The sequence below is a fragment of the Vicia villosa genome, linkage group LG3, assembly GCF_029867415.1.
Source record: "Vicia villosa cultivar HV-30 ecotype Madison, WI linkage group LG3, Vvil1.0, whole genome shotgun sequence".
NCBI lineage: Eukaryota > Viridiplantae > Streptophyta > Magnoliopsida > Fabales > Fabaceae > Vicia > Vicia villosa.
In genome coordinates, this window is record NC_081182.1 from 136,680,303 (window position 1) to 136,702,260 (window position 21,958).

The 21,958-nt window shown below is 38.4% G+C and overlaps 1 protein-coding gene across 1 annotated transcript; it reads left to right on the forward strand.

Moving 5' to 3' along the window:
- Window positions 1-21,027: 21,027 nt before the first annotated feature.
- Window positions 21,028-21,519, forward strand: LOC131659019 (AT-hook motif nuclear-localized protein 23-like). The gene has a single exon (XM_058928264.1). It carries the CDS (start codon window positions 21,028-21,030, stop codon window positions 21,517-21,519), a length of 492 nt encoding a protein of 163 aa, XP_058784247.1.
- The last annotated feature ends 439 nt before the right edge of the window (window positions 21,520-21,958 follow it).

Genomic DNA, 21,958 nt, shown 5'->3' on the forward strand with positions numbered 1-21,958 from the left:
TGCTAAACCCTCTCTCTCTTCAAATGAAGAAGATGATCATTCTGGGGACGAACCGGATGATGACAAATACCAACAGCTGGAAGACCGTATGAAAGCTATGGAGATACAAAAAGTACCTGGCTTAGATTTCAATGATCTGGGGCTCATCTCGGATGTTGTTATCCCTCCAAAATTCAAAGTTCCTGTCTTTGCAAAATATGATGGAGTTTCTTGCCCGAAACTACATCTGAGATCCTATGTGAGGAAGATACAACCTCATACAACAGATAACAAATTGTGGATTCACTTCTTCCAAGAAAGTCTGTCGGGTACACAACTCGAGTGGTACTACCAGCTGGAAAATACCAAGGTTCATACTTGGGAAGAATTAGCTGCTGCTTTTTACAAACAGTACCAATACAATGCTGATCTTGCGCCAACCCGTACTCAACTAAGGGGCATGTCTATGGGACCAAAAGAAAGTTTCAAAGGATATGCACAAAAGTGGAGAGATATGGCTGGAAGGGTTCAACCACCCTTATCTGATCGCGAACTAGTCGACATGTTCATGGGCACTTTAACTGGCCCTTTCTATAGCCATTTGCTGGGAAGCTCATCATCAGGTTTCACTGACCTGATACTGACCGGAGAACGTGTCGAAAGTGGCATTCAAAATGGAAAAATTCAAATAGGTTCCTCCTCTGGTACTACAAAAAGGCCCATCAGCGGGAGAAATGAGGTCAATGCAACACAAATTCAGAAAAGTCGCAAAAGTGAGCAGCATCAATCTGTAGGGGCAGTTCTGATCTCCGCATCTGCACCTCAAAAAGATCAACAGCCAAAATATACGCATCGACCAGATGCACCAAGAAGAAATTTCACCAGAATCAACATGCCAATCTCTCAGGCATTGCAGCACTTGCTAAAAGCAGATCTGATCACATTAAAAGGTCCTCCAAAGAATGTCAACACTTCCTCTCCGAATTATCGCCCTGATGCGACATGTGCCTATCACTCAAACTGTCCAGGACATGACGCAGATCACTGCTGGGCCCTGAAAAATAAAATACAAGATATGATAGATGCTGGGGAAATTGAGTTCGATCCTCCAGAAACTCCAAATGTCATCACTGCACCTATGCCAAAGCATGACAAAACTGTCAACGCTATCCTGGACACTGTTTACATCTATGATGTGAACGAATTATCAACTCCACTCTGCGAAGTCAAAGGAAAGCTAATCCGAGCTGGTTACTTCCCAGGATGTGACCCCGACTGCTTTTACTGCTCCTGCCTGCCCAATGGTTGTGAAAATCTGAGGATGGGAATTCAAAAATGGATGGATCGCCGTATCATTATGTTTGAGAGGCTCCCTTCTATGGACGTGCTGTGCGAAGTCTTTGCAAACGGGATGAGAATAGAGGATGCCTCAGTGATCTCCAGCTTACCATTCAAAATCTCTGCCAAGGCTCCATTCAAAATTTCTGCTACACTCAAAGTGGCATCAGTAGTCATTGCTAGTCCAACTCCATTTCCATACTCCTCAGACAAAGCTGTCCCATGGGGATACGACACTAATGTTTACGTTCATGGAGTTAAGCAGGGTACCTCGACTGAAGAGACCGCAAAGTTAACTACTCCAACTGTGGGTAATATTGTGGGTACCAGCAAGATCACGAGAAGTGGAAGAATCTTTTCACCAGAAATTTCTCCAAATGTTGCTGCTGGTCCAGTCCGAGTCCCAGTTCCTAATCAAGATAACAGCGCTCGAGGCAAAGAGCCACAAGTTGAACAAGTTCAAACCCCGGTGGAGATCACTGCTGAGGATCCATCAAAGCAAGAAATGGAGGAAATATTGAAAATCATCTGCAAGAGTGATTACAATATTGTTGAGCAACTGGGGCACACCGCTTCAAAAATCTCAATGCTATCCCTGCTAAAATATTCAGAAGCCCATGCCAAAGCTCTGATGAAGTTCCTTAAAGCTGCGCATGTGCCTCAAGAGATCTCAGTCGACCAATTTGAGAATTGTGTTGCCAATCTAACCGTGAGCAATGGTCTCGGTTTCTCTGATGTGGATCTAACCCCTGCTGGAAAAAATCACAACAAAGCCCTACATATCTCCATTGAATGTAATGGCACCACTCTATCTCATGTGCTAGTAGATAACGGTTCTTCTTTGAACGTGTTACCGAAAACAGTACTAGAAAAGCTTGACTTCGAAGGAATTGTGTTACAACCAAGTGATGTTGTGGTAAGAGCCTTTGACGGGTCAACAAGAACGGTATACGGAAAAGTGAATCTCCCAATCAGAGTGGGTTCTCAAATCTTCGATTCTATCTTTTACGTAATGGAAATTCACCCAGCCTACTCCTGTTTACTTGGACGTCCTTGGATACATGGGGCAAACGCTGTAACTTCTACCCTGCATCAGAAGTTAAAATATCCAGTAAAAGGAAAGATTGTCACAGTCTATGGCGAAGAGGAATATGTGGTTAGTCACCTAAGCAATTCCAAATATGTTGAGTTGGAGGACGAATTCATCGAAACTCCATGCCAATCATTTGAGGTGGTCTCCCCAGATGTCTCTACCACCAAGCATATTCCTGCTACTCCAACTACAACTATGGCTTCTCTCAAAGATGCCAAAGCCATGATTGAACAGGGTGATTGCACAGTATGGGGACAACTTCCCGATATACCCTACAAGTCTGACAAGCTAGGCCTGGGCTATGATAGTGAAAATCAAAAGAATGATCAAGGTCCTCGTTCTGGAGGATTAATGTCACACTTCGTCAGCCAAGAAGTAAACGCTATTGAAGATGAAGGAGTGTTCTTGAACCATATCATTCAGCCATATCCAGATGAGATTCCACCCATTTCCATGGGAATGTGGGATGCTGTGGGAGAACCAAATGGCGGGTATAATTATCAGTATACCACACCTCAGAATTCTTATATTGCTATGGAAGACATTACCCCGACTGGATGGGGTGATCAAATTGGAAATGACGAAAGTTTCACAAGTCCCGTCACTGAGCAATATCAAAATCCACCCAAAGAAGTATGGGACACGCTAGGAGAACCCAGCGGCAAATATGACTATATGGTGAAATACTCCGCTCCTCCGAGCTCACAAATTGCTATGGAGGACATTGTCCCAACTGGATGGGATGAACAGTACGATGACAATTTCGCTCTTGAAAAAGCCAGGGAAATACCAAATAACGAGGGTTGCTTTCTGTCAGCATACACTCCTCATCAGGATGCACAAGTCTCTATTCAAAACATCATCCCGACTGCATGGGACGGCCTTATCGAGCATCTCGCTCAGCCAACAGAGATATCTCAGCCTGGGCTCTCGTATCCAGCAGAGTATATCCCTTATCCCGAAGGATCACCGGCTCATTTTCCCACTAATGAAATCAATGCTGTGGAAGATGAAGAAGACAACTGCAACTGGAACAGCTGGATACTCCCTGCTCACAACAGTGGATTGAACAACTGGAAAGCTGAGGATGTGATCTCCTTTGACCAGGAGTAAATGCCATTTCCTGTTTTCTTTGTGTATATTGTGCAAAGATAAAAATGGTTCCTGAACAATCGAACCATGAGCTTGAAAGCCGTGTGCCTTAGCACACTGGTCCTTCTATAAGGGCTTATCATATCATGATCATGTGCATTCAATAAAATCATGGGACGCTTGCATATTTAAATTTTGTGATCCTTTTTCTTTCTTTCTTCGCTTTCAAATAGCTATGTTTTTTCTTCACACACACTCACATAACTAACATGCAGATTCACATACACTCTGGATCCAGTCAACAACGATTCTGCTATTGCCCGTCATGACTTTGAAAGTCCGATCTACCAAACTGAGGACGAAAGTGAGGAAGATTGTGAAGTGCCAAGAGAACTTGCAAGGCTGCTAGAACAAGAAGACAAGGCCATACAGCCTCACGAGGAGCCAATTGAGGTCATCAACTTGGGCAGCAACGAAGAAAAGAAAGAAGTCAAAATAGGGGCTGATTTAGAACACAGCATCAAGCAAAGACTGATTCAAATGCTGCGAGACTACGTCGAGATATTCGCCTGGTCCTATGAAGATATGCCAGGCCTTGACACGGACATTGTAGTTCATCGCCTGCCAATCAAAGAAGGTAGCACTCCAGTCAAACAGAAACTACGAAGGAGTAGGCCTGATATGTCAAAAAAGATCAAAGACGAGGTTGAAAAACAGTTCAATGCCGGATTCCTAAAAGTTGTAAGTTATCCTCCTTGGATAGCTAACATCGTGCCTGTACCTAAAAAAGACGGGAAAGTCAGAATGTGCGTGGACTACAGAGATCTGAACCGGGCAAGCCCCAAAGATGATTTCCCTTTACCACACATCGATGTACTGGTTGACAATACCGCACAATGCAAGGTATTCTCCTTTATGGACGGATTCTCAGGGTACAATCAAATCAAGATGGCACCCGAAGACATGGAAAAAACAACCTTCACAACACCCTGGGGAACCTTTTGTTACAAAGTAATGCCCTTTGGTCTGAAAAACGCAGGAGCAACCTATCAACGTGCAATGGTAGCGCTATTTCATGATATGATTCATCAAGAAATAGAGGTGTATGTCGATGACATGATTGCAAAATCCAACACCGAGGAAGAACATCTGGGTCATTTACACAAGTTGTTTGACAGACTCAAGAAATACAAGTTGCGACTGAACCCAAATAAGTGTACCTTTGGAGTAAGATCCGGCAAACTCTTAGGTTTCATCGTCAGCAGCAAAGGTATTGAGGTTGATCCCGCCAAGGTTAAAGCCATTCAAGAAATGCCTATACCTCGTACCGAGAAACAAGTCAGAGGATTCTTGGGACGTCTAAATTACATCGCCCGATTTATTGCCCACATGACTACTACTTGTGTGCCGATCTTCAAACTGTTGAAGAAAGATCAAGTGGAAAGGTGGAATGACAAATGCCAGTTAGCCTTTGACAAAATCAAAGAATATCTCCAAAAACCTCCAATCTTGTTGCCACCTGTGGAAGGCAGACCTCTGATAATGTACCTAACTGTGTTAGAAGACTCAATGGGGTGTGTACTAGGACAACATGACGAATCCGGCCGAAAGGAGCACGCAATCTACTATCTTAGCAAAAAGTTTACCGATTGTGAAACAAGATACTCACTACTCGAAAAAACTTGTTGTGCCTTAGCTTGGGCGGCTCGCCGACTAAGACAGTACATGCTAAATCACACCACTTTCCTAATCTCCAAGATGGATCCCATCAAATACGTGTTCGAAAAACCTGCTCTCTCTGGAAGAATAGCGAGATGGCAAATGATCTTAACAGAATATGACATTCAATACACTTCACAAAAAGCAATCAAAGGAAGTGTGGTAGCTGATCATCTGGCTCATCAAGCAGTGGATGATTATCAAGCATTGAACTTTGACTTCCCAGACGAAGACATTATGCTAGTCAATGACTACAAACAACCAGGACCAGAAGAAGGACCCGAGCCAGGATCCCGGTGGACTATGGTTTTTGACGGAGCTTCTAATGCACTTGGCAATGGCATCGGAGCTGTGATCATTTCCCCCGCAGGAGGTTATACACCATTCACTGCCAGGTTATGCTTCAATTGCACTAACAATATAGCCGAATACGAAGCATGTATTCTGGGTCTTAAAGCTGCAATCGATCTAAGAATCAAATTCCTGGAAGTCTACGGAGACTCGGCCTTGGTAATCTACCAAGTCAAAGGGGAATGGGACACGAAGCACCCGAATCTAATTCCTTACAAAGAATATGTGCTGAGTTTGATTCCTTACTTCGAAGAAATCACTTTCGAACACATCCCACGCGAGGAAAATCAACTAGCTGATGCTTTAGCTACCATGTCATCCATGTTCAAAGTCAGGTGGGACAACGAGGCGCCTATGATCACCATTTACAGGCAAGATGAACCATCCTATTGCAATGAGATCAATACCGAGGGAACAGAAGAAAAACCATGGTTCCATGAAGTAAAAAGATATCTCGAAGCTCAGGAGTACCCTGAAGGGGCATCCATTAACGACAGAAAGTTTCTAAGGAGATTTGCTGCCAAATTCTTTCTAAGCAATGGAACCTTATACAAACGCAACCATGACTCGACTTTACTTCGCTGTGTAAACAAGAAGGAAGCAGAACAGATCATGGAAGAAATACACAATGGTGCCTTCGGTACTCATTCCAGTGGACATACAATGGCTAAAAAGATCCTGAGAGCAGGTTATTACTGGTCTACCATGGAAACAGACTGCCATCATCACTCCCGAACATGTCACAAATGCCAGATATACGCTGACAAAGTACATGTACCTCCAGTTCCATTAAGCGTCCTGACGGCTCCTTGGCCTTTTGCAATGTGGGGTATTGATATGATTGGAGAAATCAAACCTACTGCCTCCAACGGACATCGCTTTATCCTGGTCGCTATTGACTACTTCACAAAGTGGGTAGAAGCAGCTTCATTTGCTTCTGTTACCAAGAATGTGGTGGCCCGGTTCATCAAATACAATCTCATTTGTCGGTACGGCATCCCTGAACGGATTATCACGGACAATGGCACAAATCTAAACAACAGAATGATTACTGAACTTTGCACACAGTTCAAGATCAAACATCATAATTCTTCTCCATATCGACCAAAGATGAACGGCGCGGTGGAAGCTGCCAACAAGAACATCAAGAAAATCATACAAAAAATGACAGTAACCTACAAAGACTGGCATGAGATGTTACCTTTTGCTCTTCATGGTTATCGCACATCTGCGCGTACTTCAACAGGGGCAACTCCATTCTCCTTAGTCTATGGTATGGAGGCAGTTCTTCCAATTGAAATTCAGATTCCTTCCCTAAGGATTATGAAAGAAGCCAATCTAGACGAAGACGATTGGATTCAAACACGGTTGGACCAGATAAACTTGATTGATGAGAAAAGGCTCGCAGCTATTTGTCATGGTCAGCTATACCAAAAGCGTATGATCAAAGCCTTCAACAAAAAAGTCAAAAGTCAAGCATACCAAACTGGTGGCTTGGTTGTCAAACGCATCATCTTACCACAAGGTGATCCCAGAGGCAAATGGACTCCCACCTACGAGGGACCATTCATAATCAAGAAAATATTCTCCGGCGGCGCCATGTTGCTTACCACCATGGATGGTGAGGATTTCCCACACCCTGTGAATGCTGACATAGTCAAAAAATACTTCGCTTAAAAAGAAAAAAAAACAGCTCGCTAAGTTGAAAACCTGAAAGGGCAACTTAGGCAAAAAATGAGCGTCTCGGTGGATTGAAAACCCGAAAGGGCGGTCCAGGCAAAAATTAGAGACTAAACAAATACTATCCCGGTAGGCTGAAAACCTGAAAGGGCAGCCTAGGCAAAAGTTAGGGAATGAAGCATACAACTATGTTCCGTTCAACTGCCTACTCACCATCAAGATTCAACACCTCAAAGACACCGATCAGTCCAATCACTTTCTTCCAACAAGTGAGGGATGAGATGCTCGAAGACAGATTGGCAATAGCAGAATTGAAACTTGACTGGATCATTTTCACATAGCTATTTATCTTCATAAATATTTTCCAAAGCTTTCTGACAATTTCCTACTTCTAGGATTGTTGTCTCCCTGTGCGAATCAGCCTATCATGGCTCTTTTTCAAAAATCAATGCAGCTTAGGCTCAAAATCACTATTTTCACTTTTTCTGTTTTGAATACGTAAACGTCCCAATGATAATTTTGAATGAACATGTGCATTTGAATATGATTGATGTTTACCAGGAAAAACAGGAATAGCATTCAGGAAATGTCCCAATTATCTGGACATCATTCCATCAGAAGAAAATCCCCAAGAGAAACATTTCTCAGCAAATTCCTCAAAAAGATTTTCTCTTCAAAAGAAGTCTTATCCCCCAGCAGGGTTGTTCCAGATTACTATCTTCAGAAGGTGTGATCCCCGCACCCGGACTTGGTCAGATAGTGCATCGGAGGATTATGCATCTTCCTCATTCCCATTTGAAAGGGCATCAGAACTTCCAGCTACCTTTCATTCCCAAGTGATAGTCAAAGATCCTTCAACAGAGTACCATGGTTCTCAAAGAATTTCCCCAGCCGAGGGTACTCAAACAAGACAAAAGATCATCAACAATCACAATATAGTCATATCCAGATGACTGGCGGAAATTTATTTTCCCAAATAGAAGCTTGACATCATATTCATACATCACACATTCATATTCACATTCATACATTCATACATTCATACATCATACATCATACATCATACATCATGCATCATGCGCATATTCATACACAACATCACATGCATATTTCTCCGGGAATATCTCACATTTACATGCATCATAAACATTGCATATCACTAACTTGATTTTTCAGGTAGACGGATATCTTCAACAAAGATGTTCTCAATCACATGCAGTGTTCACCTGAATTCCATGAACGGTTCTCTCAGATATAATCAAGCCAAAGATTCATTCTGATCACTTATCAACTCAAAAACAGACATTGCAGATCTAAAGTCGATACCTCAGACGGTTCCAGAACGATCTAACATTGCAGATCTAAAGTTGATACCTCAGACGGTTCCAGAACGATCTAACATTGCAGATCTAAAGTTGATACCTCAGACGGTTCCAGAACGATCTAACATTGCAGATCTAAAGTTGATACCTCAGACGGTTCCAGAACGATCTAACATCGCAGATCTAAAGTTGATACCTCAGACGGTTCCAGAACGATCTAACATTGCAGATCTAAAGTCGATACCTCAGACGGTTCAAGAACGATCTAACATCAAAGATCTAAAGCTGATACCTCAGACGGTTCCACAATGATCAAAATCTAAAGCGGAAAAACTTTGGACAAGTTCCGTAGCAATCATCCTCCTAGACTTAAAGCGGTAACCTTGGACGGTTCCGAAACAGTCAACACAAAGACTTTCAAATCCTTCATCAAGATATAATCAATGGATTCATTCTGATGAACAAACCATCAACACATTTACCAGGTGGCATCTGAAAGCCCATCTCAGGTAATGTTTCAATCTGCCAACAACATTTCGCAGACGACATTCAAATGCAACTTCCAACATCTCTTCTGATCAAGGTAAGTGCAAATTTTCAGGGCATCTAAATATTCAATCATCTTCTACCTTCAGATTTCAGACAATCTCTTCAGGTTTAAGAAGATTGAATAGGGGCAACTGTTATACCCCAAAATTTGCCCGCATCTTTTTTCAAGAAAACTCCAATCTGAAAATTAAGAGTCTCATATAATCATGGATTTTTATTTCAACAAATATCCTGACATATGAAATACTTAGTTTTTAGAATTTTTCTTATACAGTAATTTGGCTTGCAGTTGAATTTATTCTTACGCAAACGCCAAATACTGTTTATTACTTCACACATGCTATTTATTTATTTACAGATAAATAGTACTGACACAATTGGTACAGAGTTAAATCTTTTTGCAGGCGCAGAATCAGGAAACTCAGACTGTACTGGTAACAAGTAGATTATTATTATCTTTTGTTTCCCACTAATTTTTGTACTATATTCCATTATTTTCAAAAATCTTTTCAAATCTCTTTTTCAAAAATCAAATCCTAACTTTATTCTCTACATCTCTCTTTTTCCCAACACTATCATACACTTTCTTTCAAATCTTACTTCCACTCAAATTTTCCTTTTGTACGGAATCACATCATTCCCCAACGTCTCTATCCTTCTTTCCACTCTATAAATACCTCTCATTTTCTCATAAAAATCTCACATCAAATTCTAATTCATCTCTCAAATTTCTACTTCATAATCCATCCTTTCTTCTTCCCCGACAAAATGGCGAAGCGGTGGGAAACGTGTTTTCTTATGGTCATCACCATTGCTACGGTGATCATGTCTTTCTTCTGTCTACATAGCCCGGAACACTGTGGACCTGGGATGCTTATGCTCCCAATCATCTACATGTTACTATTTGTAGCATGGGTTATCAATCGTCATTCTTAAAATTTGCCGTATTTCTTATTTCTTAAATGTACCGTTTATTCGTCGTACTGTTCAATATAGTATGTAATATTTGTACTGTCAGTATTAAATGTTGTACTATTTGTCATAATATTGCTTAATTACTCAGATAATATTTTATGTGTTTTCTGCCAGTCAAATATTCATTTTTCTGTGCATTAAATGATTTTCAGGGTTATTATCGGTAATTTTGCTCGCGTACAGTAAATATTAGTTATTTATTATGTCTGTGTTTTTTTTAACAAGTCATGTAAATAAACTTTAATCTTTCACATAAAACAAAAACAAAAAAAAAAAAAAAAGAAAATTAACTTTGACTGTTGATTTTTCACTCTAACTGCTACGTCAATACCTGAACAGTCAGTTGACAGCCAAACTGCTGGCAGTACAATTCTCAGTGTTTTGTACCATCAATCAAATCAATCTTTCACAATTCAAAATTCCAAGATTTTTGTTCTAGAAGTCTTCTGAATATCACGCGATTAGCAGAGACTCAACACTGCACAAAAATCAGGTACGCTTAACTGTCTCCTACACAAACAGTCCCTGACTAGGGTTTTCTTGTTTTTACAGGAGAAACAAGCTTTTGAGACCTCAAATGGATTTCATGCACATCCATATATCTCAAAGTACCATCATACAAATTTTCAAACTTCAATTCACTCAGACGCACCGTCAGCAGCTCAAACAGTCAACAGACGACCCGTTTGACCAAAAAAGTCAACAGACAGTCAAAAATGAAATTTTTTGTCAAAGTCCATATTTTGTCAAAGGATTCATCATTTGATCATTGGATGATCATAATTCATCAAGGAAAGATCAAAAATCAACAAAACCCTAAGATTCAAAATTAGGGTTTTTGCCTGAAAAGTCAACTCAACTTTGACTGGTCATAACTCTCTCATCCTTCATCCAAAAAATTCAAACCAAAGCTCATTTTGAAGGAAATTCAATTATCTTTCAAATGCAATTGATCCCATGGTCATTGCATTCACCATTTGAAAAATATGACCAAAGACATTACAGGTCATTTTCAAATTCAACAAAAAGACACTTTTTTCAAAAGGACACACAAGGAGCATCAAAAATCATTTTGACATGAGACCAAAGGCATTGGTTAGAGGACTCTTTGAGGTTTCCAAAAAGTGCAAGATCTCCTTCATATGACAAAAATTGAGGGATTTACACCTTGTTGAAGTTGGCTAAATTTTGGGAAAATGCATGAAATCAACATTGCTCAAAAATGTATTTTTTCCAAATGGGGCCAAGTTTTCATGGTTCAAACATCATTTCCATAATATTATGGGCCTCCCACGACCAAGACAAGGCCCACACCTTTTTTTATCCATTTTTTGCTTAATTTTATCTTATTTTAAGATTAAATTAAAAGGAAAATGAATGGATAATGGGTAGCTTACAATCCAAGCATGACTCACCCAAGGAATCTCTGATTTTCTGCAGAGAATTGAAGAGCAAGGCAAGAGCATTGAAGAGAAGAAGACTTGGTCAATAATTCAAAGGTTTTTAATATAAAAAAAATCAAGAATTCCACAAAGGCAACTAGATGCTTCTTGGCTTCAATTCTAAGCACAACATAGTCTATATAAAGGCTATAACACTTCACAATCAAAAGAGACAGAAATCAGAGCCATTCTTATGCTTGTACCATGCTTGTAACCACTTAAACTTTTCAAAGAAACTTCAAATTCGAATTTTTAGTTTAATACATTTTCAATATAAACTAAACACTTAAACACCTTCCTCAAGCATTACTGAACATATCTCAATCATTTCCAAGTCCTGAAACCTCATAAATCGAGCTACCTAGGCCACGGTTTGTTCAAACTAAAACTAACTTATATCTCATAACCCATGCATGTTTAGCAAGATGTAGACATATATTTGTGTTTGGTTTGAGGTCCTAATCGTTTTTGGAAACTTAATTGAAGTTTGGACGCCTATACGAAGGATCACCATTTTAGGGTTCGAACCTTTAAATTTGGGGTTTTACGATCCATGCAAAATTATGAACTCTAAGTAGTACCTTCAAACTCGCATGAACAAGACGAATTGAACCATGGCATCGCGCCAAATTTATATTAATGTTTGCTTGCATTCGTTATTTTCAACAGGTGTAAAAGGTTGGAGTTTTTACACCACCTGCAATTGAAAGGTGTAAAAGACCCATCCTGAGGAAGAAGATGATGCGTGGCGTCCTCTGATTGGCTGGAGGGCGCGCGCGTGTTTTTTAAACTGATCTTGGATTCAGTGTTTTGCAGGTGTACCACGTGCGATGGTCCCCCACTTTAATCACCTTCTGATCCACTTGCCAGCTCATCCAACGTTCCAGAACACTCATCCTTACCATGTTCCCTCATGAATTTCCACATCTGATCAGTATCCTTTTATTTTCTATTTTATTTTAATTTCTTTGCAAAAGTAATTAAAAATAGTTTTAAAAATCCAAAAAATACACAAAAAATATTTTTAGACTTCTAAAATAATATATTATTTTCTGAAATAAAAATATTTTATTTTTCTTCAAAATTTCAATATTTTGCATAATTAATTAGTATATATTTATATATTTGCTTTTTAATTATTCTAACCAATCAAAAATCATAAAAAAAATTGTTCTTTATATAAAATATTGTTTATATATTATAAACTAATTTTTTACATATTTTGAATAATTTTCTCTTTGAGTTTTAATTATTTGTATAATTATTTGTATAATTATGTATTAATTAGCTTAATCAATTTCAAATCAAATTTCAAAAATTCCAAAAAAATTAGTTTTGTTTTAAAATTAATTGACAAATATTTTGTACATATTTTAAACTTAATTTCTAGGTTTAAATATATTTTCATCTTTTTTTCTTCATTTTAATTTAATTAATCATGCATTAATTATAATTAAAATCAATCATAAAAAATCCAAAAATATGCCTTTTATTTTTCCTGCAATTTAAATTCCTAGATAAATGTATAGGATGTCAAATTCATGTAAATAGGCTAGTTTACATTTCCTGCACAATCGATGTAATAGCGTAGATTTACTTTCCGCACTTTACATTTCCGCATTTTAATTTCCAGCAAATATAAACTGCTTGTATGTCAAAGATAAAATTGAACCGTTAGATCACTAACTCCAAAAGATAAAATATCTGAATCCAAACACAATCACACTTGCATCTTTTAAGGTAATCCCTTCTCATTCTTTTCAAAATCAAAGTCAAAATTCCACTGTTTCGAGTACAAAATCGAACCTTTTGTTTGTATCCGGTGAAAGGATAGATTTTTAAAGGAAATAAGGATAAAGACCTTACAACTCAGGGTAGTCCTCCTAGTTTGCTTGCTCAAATCAAAACAAACAAAATTCTCATACACTGTTGTTTTTCAAAACAAAACTTTCCAAAAAGACAATATTTTGTATACATCCAAACACGGATCATTACAAAGTTAACGTTCTTTTCAAAACATCTTTCGAAAGATAAACAAACATTTTGTATACATCCGCACAAGGATCATTACAAAATTCAATTTACAAAGGTATTTGAAACCACATATGAGCATTCTAAAGCAATTGAAAAGTAATAGAAAAACAAGTGAGCTAAGCAAATTTAAGAGCCCATGGACAACCATGGATACAAAGGGTGCTAACACCTTCCCTTTGTATAACCTACCCCCTTACCCAGAATTTCTTAAAGGTCTTTTTTCTGTTTCTTTTATAAACCTTTCCTTAATTGGATAAAATAAAAGGTCGGTGGCGACTCTGTGAATTTTCAAAAAATGCGAAAGCATAAGCGATAAAAAAAGAGTCAGTTCACGTATCTCTCCCGCTCAGAGGTATGGCCCGAGAAAAAAACGGTGGTCCACAGTTTCTCTGAAGCAGTGGAAACTACAGAGTCTGAAGATATTTAACTTCATTCTTTCTAATTATTATTTACTTGTGTATTTTTGGAACCTACGTGTGCTTGTTCCATGAATATTTGGTTTCCTTTTCCTTAATATTTTGTCGGCACATTATGGCTAAAAAGGGGGAGATTGGTTCAAATGCTGTTTAGTTTAGTATCCTATTCTTTAGGGGGAGCCGTGGGTAGGAGTTTTTGCTTTAGCAGTCTTTTGTACGTTTATGTGCATTTATTTTGTCTATTGTAACTTGCTCTGATGTTTGTGTGATGTGGTGTTGTATTAGCCAAAATTTGCTAAAGGGGGAGCTTGTTGGTTCCTTGGTTCTATGTTGGTAACAATTTCGGTAAAACAAATCTTCTAGAGGGATGTTCTGCGAAGATTACAAGACAGATGTCTTGACATTTCTATGGTTCTGTGTGATTGCTTTATTTCAGGGTGTTGGTCTTTGGGCCTTCCGGCTTTGTAGGAGTATTTGCTTCCTGATTGCATAAAGGCTTCTGGATTAAACTAGATTCTTAGCCGTCTGTTTTAGTTGGCCCAAGCCTTTTTTTGCGTCGCTCTATAAAAAGGAATTGTGAATCCTAATTGAAGCTGCCGGTGATGTTATAAGTATGTCATATGTGTGCATTCATTCATACGCATTTTTGGTGATGGATCCCGGTGATGTTGTGGATCAAATGGTGGGCATAATTCCCATTGTGTGGAATTTGTGCTAGTTGGACTGTATCTTGATGATGAATAGATCAGTTGGATGGGTTTAGCCCATGTATGGTACCACATGCATAGTGTCAGTTCATTCATGTGCATGATAATATAGTATGACCAAATGATTGTGTATTATAATTGGTGATGCGTTTGATTTTGGTGCCTTGATCAGTTGTTATAAATCTGAATACATGTTATGATTGGGTGAATGATAATGCTATGATGTTTTATTACTTATGATTGTATAATACTTATTAATTTCAAATGAGACTCACCCTTACATGTTGATATTTTCAGATTAAGGAGTAGCGGCAACTTGATTTGGTGAGGATAGCTCATAGGCTATTCCGTAGTTCGTGTCGAGTCATGCTCTGATTTGTAACATTGGGAACGATAGTCTTAGAGTTACTTATGACACTCTATTTTGCCGTTTTGAATTATGTATCGTTTGGTTTATGTTTGGTGATGTCTTACGATACTGTTGAATGAGATTCCGCTGTGCTGATTATGCGTTTGATATTTTGTGGATTATTCCTAATAAAGCATGACGAACGACTTGGAGTTTTCATTATTTTATTAATTGTAGCACCCTTGTTTTATGTTTACTCTGATTATTATTATAATTGCCGCGGGGGTTTAGAAGGGTGTTACAATGCACACCTGGCATGGAACTTTGACTGAATTCTTATCAAGTCAGATCTAGCTTGTTGCATTCAAACGAAATTAACACTGGATGTGTGACACTCTTAGGGTTCAGCATCCTAAGGAGTATGACTGGAAGGTCGTGAGGTGCGATGACCTCAGTGGAAACCTGTCCAGTTATTGTCGGTCGTGGCTATAAGATACAAGTGGAGATCATTATACGCTACAAGGTAAGTTATTTGATTGCATGGCCTCGGAGTTGGACCACCATGTTAGTACTACCAGACAAGTATGACGCCACAATATCATTGTCGTGCACGGGATGCGTGAGTCATATTTTCCGACAGATATGGGGCAGTGTTGATCTGAAACTCGAGGTAGGATCCTAATTTGGTACTCGTGAAACACGAACCCGGAATTTTCATAAGGTTTGTGGGATAAGGATCCATATGTTGTGCTTGATTATTGGGGATCATGCGAGCGGTTGACAATGAGATGGATTATATTCTAACTCTGCACTTATGAGGATACCTCGGGTGGTTGTGGTCGCGTGAGAATTTTAGGTTTCTATATCATGTATTTTTCTTAATCTGCCAGATTGGTGAACCTTTGTGTGTGAGTGTCCGAGATAAGAGACATGTGTGAATAGTGTATCCTGGACAGCACAATGCGTGGCTATTCTCTAACCTTGGTGAACAGTGTTGGAGTGGATGACGTGTATCTTGGATTAACTCAATGTGGGATATCCCTAGAGGAGTATTGGTAGATCCTCATTAATGTAGACAATGTCGGGCTTGGTAAATTATAGGCACATTAGTTTTGGGAGTATTGTGGAATTTCAAAGGGGGACGTCCAAGGCATTGAGTATGATCTCTTGTTCTGTGACTACACCTTAGCAGTTAGAAATGTTGCATTGGGGAAACGCAACCGAAGAAGTCAGCTTTATGTCAAATTCAGACCCGAAAAGGCATTAGATGTGACTGAGAAAAGATTATTACATCAGTCAAATCGCGTGAGTTATTAGAAGTATTGTCACACCAACGGTGTGAAGTCGTATGGTTGAGAAGAGTTGTCGTGGCAGTTGTAAGATGTGGAAGTCGGTAAGATAAGGCAAACTCGTAACAAAGAGAGTATTTGACTTTAGGAACTCTGGAATCGAAGCATGTGGACCAAGTTGTGTTCAAGTAGACCCAATCTAGAATAGTGGAAAAGTTAGTGACCTGATTTTGGGAATTACTCAACCTCGAGGAGTAGTGGGCGATGAGTGTGTTTAAGGGTCTAGCACGTGTTGTGTTTAAGGAACTGTTTCTAATAAAAGACTAAGTGCGGTGTAGTAATGGAACTAAGTGGACAATGAACAAAGTGTGATTCAGAGGATTCCAAGAAGTGTGTGACTAGTTAAGATTAGAGTAGCGCAACGGATAGATAGAACCAGATAAGTATGTAGTGGGTATGGACGGACAACTTGTTGAATTTTGTGTTGGAATGGAGATATTTTCCTAAGAGAACTCACTAGAGTAATGTTTCCTTTGTTTCTATCTCTTAGTGATCTACCATAATCTTGAAAAGTATTATTGATGGACTGGCTTAGAGGAGGCTTCATGATTGAGGTGTGATCAGATGTTCCCCTGGTCGACGGCCGAGCTTGTGAATATAGTGACCATTAGAATGATGAAATAGAGTAAAACATGATGCTTGATGAAGACTCATCGTGGATATGTCTTGTGCACTTATGAATGTGCGTTAAAACTTGGGCGATGGTTGTCGTACCGCTGTTAGAGTTCACCCTTTGTCAATGGAGCCTTGTGGGAATTTGTCGGACATCAAGGTTGTAGTTGCGGGATTCTACTCCCTTGTGGTTTATAGTGGCAGTGATGTGGTCTAAGAATGAATGAAGGATTCGTTTGGAAGTGAATCTGGAATATCATCATTCAAGGAAAGTTGTAGCAAGATTTCTTGGAATGGCAGTGTTTCCAAAAACCAAGGGCAAGGATGAGTTCGGCATATATGAGGTACGATGAATATTTAACTAAGTATGGATTACCATCAATTCCAAGTCTACAGGCTCAGTATGATGAGTAGAGGTTAGGGACCTCGAAAGATATGCGTTGTGTGAGGACTTAGACTCCCAGTCAAGAGTATTTGAACGCGAGTGTATAAGTGGGTTGTTCTCTTGGATGGAATAGCCTTCAACAGAAGTCGTTAGGTTTATCTAGAGGAGGAATGTAAAGAACATTTATCCCCTCATTAGAATAACATGTGAGGAGCTTGCCTTTCGAGTGACTGGGAAAGAATTCAAGGGCGAATTCAATTTAAGGGGGGAGAATGTAATATCCCATATTTCCTAAGCATGTATATTTATATACTATGAAGGATTAAAGAAAAGATTAGTAGGGATATTAAGGATTTGGTTGGAATTGAACCAAATGGCATCTCGGTAAATACCATTTCATTAGAGGGCTAATTGGTCCAAAGAGAAAGTATATCATTAAAAGGATTTGTTGGACTTGTAAGATCAGACTTGGAATGGAGAATGGGAAGCTTACAAGCATGGGATAGAAGAGTAAGACTCATGTTCATCATCTTCATCCTCCATTTTCATATATTCATGGTACAGTCCTCACTAAACAGGTCATAACTTTCTGTTGATAACTCTGATTTTAGAAATTCTTGAAGTTCTAGAATCTACACGAAATTCCCTTCAATTTGCATATAAAGTTTGTGTCAGAGAGGTCAGTATTGAAGCCGATAAACATGTTTGAAGATGAGGAGCTGATGTTGATTTTAGGAAAGACATGCATGCAGGTTTGACACTATTTGGGGTATAGTTTTGATCAAAGGAGAACCTTGAGAGCACCATTATTATCCTCTTAACCTATTCTACTCAGAATCTTCAAATCTTGAGGTGAGTTCCATTAGATAGAACTTGGGTAGGAATTTTGGGAATTATGCATGTTTGGGGTTTTGGGTGAGATCACATGTTTGCATGTTGATCAATTGACAGAAATGTGTTATTGTGATGTTTCCTCTATGCCTTGGATGGTAAGTATATGCCTTGGGTCATTATTGTATGTTAGTGTTTGAATTGAGATGAATTGGGATGCTAATAGTGGACTGTCAGGTTTGCTTAAGCGAACTCTGTGTTCGTTTAGAGAATGTCTGCAGACTGCACAAAATTGTGTTTCACTAAAACGGTCATAACTTGAGTTCTATAACTCGAAATGGAGTGTTGTAAGAAGCGTTGGAAAGATCTTTCAGTGCTCTTTGTGATATTGCTTAGATACCATACTGTTGATGCAGGTCTAAATTATGGTACATGAATATGTGTTCCATGATGTTGGAATAAGCACAATTAGCCTTGAGTTTATGTCATAAGATGCTACCCTTGTGTTGAACTTAGAACAGGATGTTTACCTTGGTTATTAGGCTATACTATGTTGTTCTAACCTGAGTATTGGACCCTTGATCTTATTTAAGGAAGTGTAGAAGTACTACAGAAGTTCTGATTTTTCCCTTTGCTGAGAACTTTGCTTAGCGAACTTAGTTCGCGTAGCGAATCGAGACTTCGCTGTAGGTTCGCGTAGCGAACCTTCCTTTCCAAGATTAGATGAAACTTCTGACTTCATTCCCTGAAGCTCACTAGCAGTTCGCATAGCGAACTTGTCTAATGTAGAATTTATACTTTTCCCTCTTGAGTGTAGTTGCATTCCGAATCGCCAACTGAAAGCCTCGTGTTCTGGAATGAGAATTTTCATGGAATTATTTGAGTAAATATATGTTTCTATGATGATTAAATGCATGATTACGCTATGGTTATGACTTTGGTATGCATGTTAGATGTGTTATGAATGACATGTAATGTTATGTATAATTATGCATTATTTCCCATTTGTTCCGGCTGAACATTCAGATGTGATTGTCTGCGTGATGGCTTATACCGTGCTGTGTGATCTTGGTGATGTGTGTATATGCTTGAATCGGATTAGGCCTGGCTAATAGAGGGTAAATCGCTTAAGATCACAACTATTGCTTTGTGATCTTTAGTGCGTGTCTTGCTTTGTGATCTTGGATATCTTGCTTTGTGATCTTGGTATGTCTTACGCACCTGAGCTACCATTGTGATGTGCTTGTGTGGATCTTGAAAGGCGTTCCACCAGCGGTTAATAGCATTGGCGTGCTTGGTATGGTGAGGTAGTGGTACCATATAGGATGCACTTATCGGTTAACTCACCTCTAGGGATGTCACGTAGACAAGATCATTAGGCTTTCGCCCAGTGGGCTCGTGTTGTCAAGATGGCGTATTTGCACTAGCCGTTAACACATAAGCGTATAGACAATGATGGGGTCGGACACCACTTAGGCAATGTCGCGGCTATAACTCATCTCGGATTGAATCCATTTAGGAAGTGAATCTGATTAGTCTTGCGATGTACATGTGCAAGTCTCTTGATGCGATGTACGGGTGTAACTCACCAAGGGTGTGGATGCGTAGTCTTTGTAGCAGGCATGTAAACTTACTCCTGGATTCCTCGTATATGGGTACGGGTTTGCATGTTTGTTTGTACTTGGCTTGTGCTTATTGTTGTTGCCTCATTGGATAGTCACGAGACTTCCAATGGTGGTGTTACCTTGTTTGTTCTTGTACCGAGGCGTGAGGAAAAACCCGGATTCTTGGTGAATTCATTTGATTGCATGCACCTTTTAGAACTGGGCGAACCTATAAGATAGGGGAACTCACTGGGATTTAGTAATCTCACCCCAATCCTCTTAATATTTTTCAGGAACATGTAAGAAGTAGATGGATTGCTAGATGGTTAATATTGAAGACGGTGGACGAGCAGATGGTAGGATGACCTAATAAAATTATCTTTCCACTGTGCATTGTTGAAGACAAGCCGATTGTATACATTTTCAGTTTCACATTTGAATTGTATATAATTCTAATTTCTTATCTTTACCGCTTATGTATGTTTCTTCTACCATTTATAGCATCACTACATATTATTCTAGACATATATGTACTGAGTGTTACACCATAAAACAATTGTTCACTCATTTAGCTAATCTTAAAATAAAATAAATTTGATATTCAATTAAAATATTCATGGAAAGTGATTATTTTATTATGTGAATTAACTACGCACTTACATGGCTATCATATCATATATATAAATGTTTAATTCATATCACAATTATTATAAATTATGCAAATATCAATGGACGAGATGAGAGTTCCATACTAAAAAGAATCTCATTCGCAAGATGAAGATGAAGATGAAGAAATTACGCCAAAAATAACACTATTGATGGCGGTAATGTTAAATTTAGATTTTTTAGCAATAAAGTAATAAGTTAAGGATTTTATAACAATTCTTTTTTTTAACGAATTCCTTTAAAAACATATGTATTATTCATTGCATTGTTGTAAATGATTCATTTTGCACAGTGAATGAACATTGAATCAATTGTTATTTTTTTTCTCTAAATTTGTTATTATAATTCTATCAATTTTATGAATTGTGATATATGTACATATTTTAATATCATTTTGACCATTGAATTTTCATTAAATAATAAAAAATTAGTATTTGGATTTATAAGTTGCATCCCACATTCAATTATACCACTATAAATATTGTTACTCTCTTCCTCAAGGAGGTTCAGACCACACCATCTTTTAAGATATCCATGGATAAACCTCAAGGTTCTATGAACAAGCCTAAACCTATTAAGATTGAGGAAGACACTAATACCACTATGAAGCAAATTCTTATCAAAATTCCTGCTGGAAATGATGTAGTGGAATCCATCGTCAATGTTGCTTTGCATCATCAAGCTAATATCACAGTACTAAAAGGTAGTGGTCTTATCTCTGATATTACTTTTCATAACCCAGTGTCTCATGCCTATGTATTCACATTACATGGACCCTTTCAAATGACATCTATATCAGGAGAATATGTTAATACCAACTATGGTTGTGTTCCTTCCGGGCTCACCGATGAACCTACTTATTCCTCCTTTTCCATTTTCCTAACCCGTGGTGATGGAAAAGTTTTTGGTGGGGTTGTTCAAGGAAAGGTTAAGGCTGCAGGTGATATTCTAATCACCGCCACTCTTTCAAATAAGTCCAAGTCTTTTAGGGGAGGCCACCATCATTTGAAGTATTCAAGAATTTAAAAAGTTGATTTGGAAGATTTTGGACTTGAATGCAAAAATACTCAAATTATGTATGGTTATGAGAATGTCATGCAGCGGAATTATTCTGCTTGTATCACTAGTTACTAGATATCAAAAGGAGTCTTAAAGGTTTTCTAATTGTTTTTTAAAATCCTTTTTCATTAATGTTTAAATAAAATCGGCTTAATTTCTTATTTTATTAGTTTCATCAATTTATCATGTGTTTCAGTCCCACTCCTTCATTTTTATTTGACTTACATTTTTTTATTAGACATCTATTTGTCGTTGATACACAAAAAAGTTTAATGTGTTTTTTATGGTCTGTAATTTTTTTAGATGCACGAATTAAATTAAAAAATATGAGTTTTATTAAAAAAAATATAAATTTTCTTATATTTATATGTTTTATGACTTTATCATATGAATCATCCCCCCTTTA

Bases quoted from the DNA above. Each gene is read 5' to 3' on its own strand.
- LOC131659019 (XM_058928264.1), top strand. From the start codon at position 21,028: ATGGATAAACCTCAAGGTTCTATGAACAAGCCTAAACCTATTAAGATT.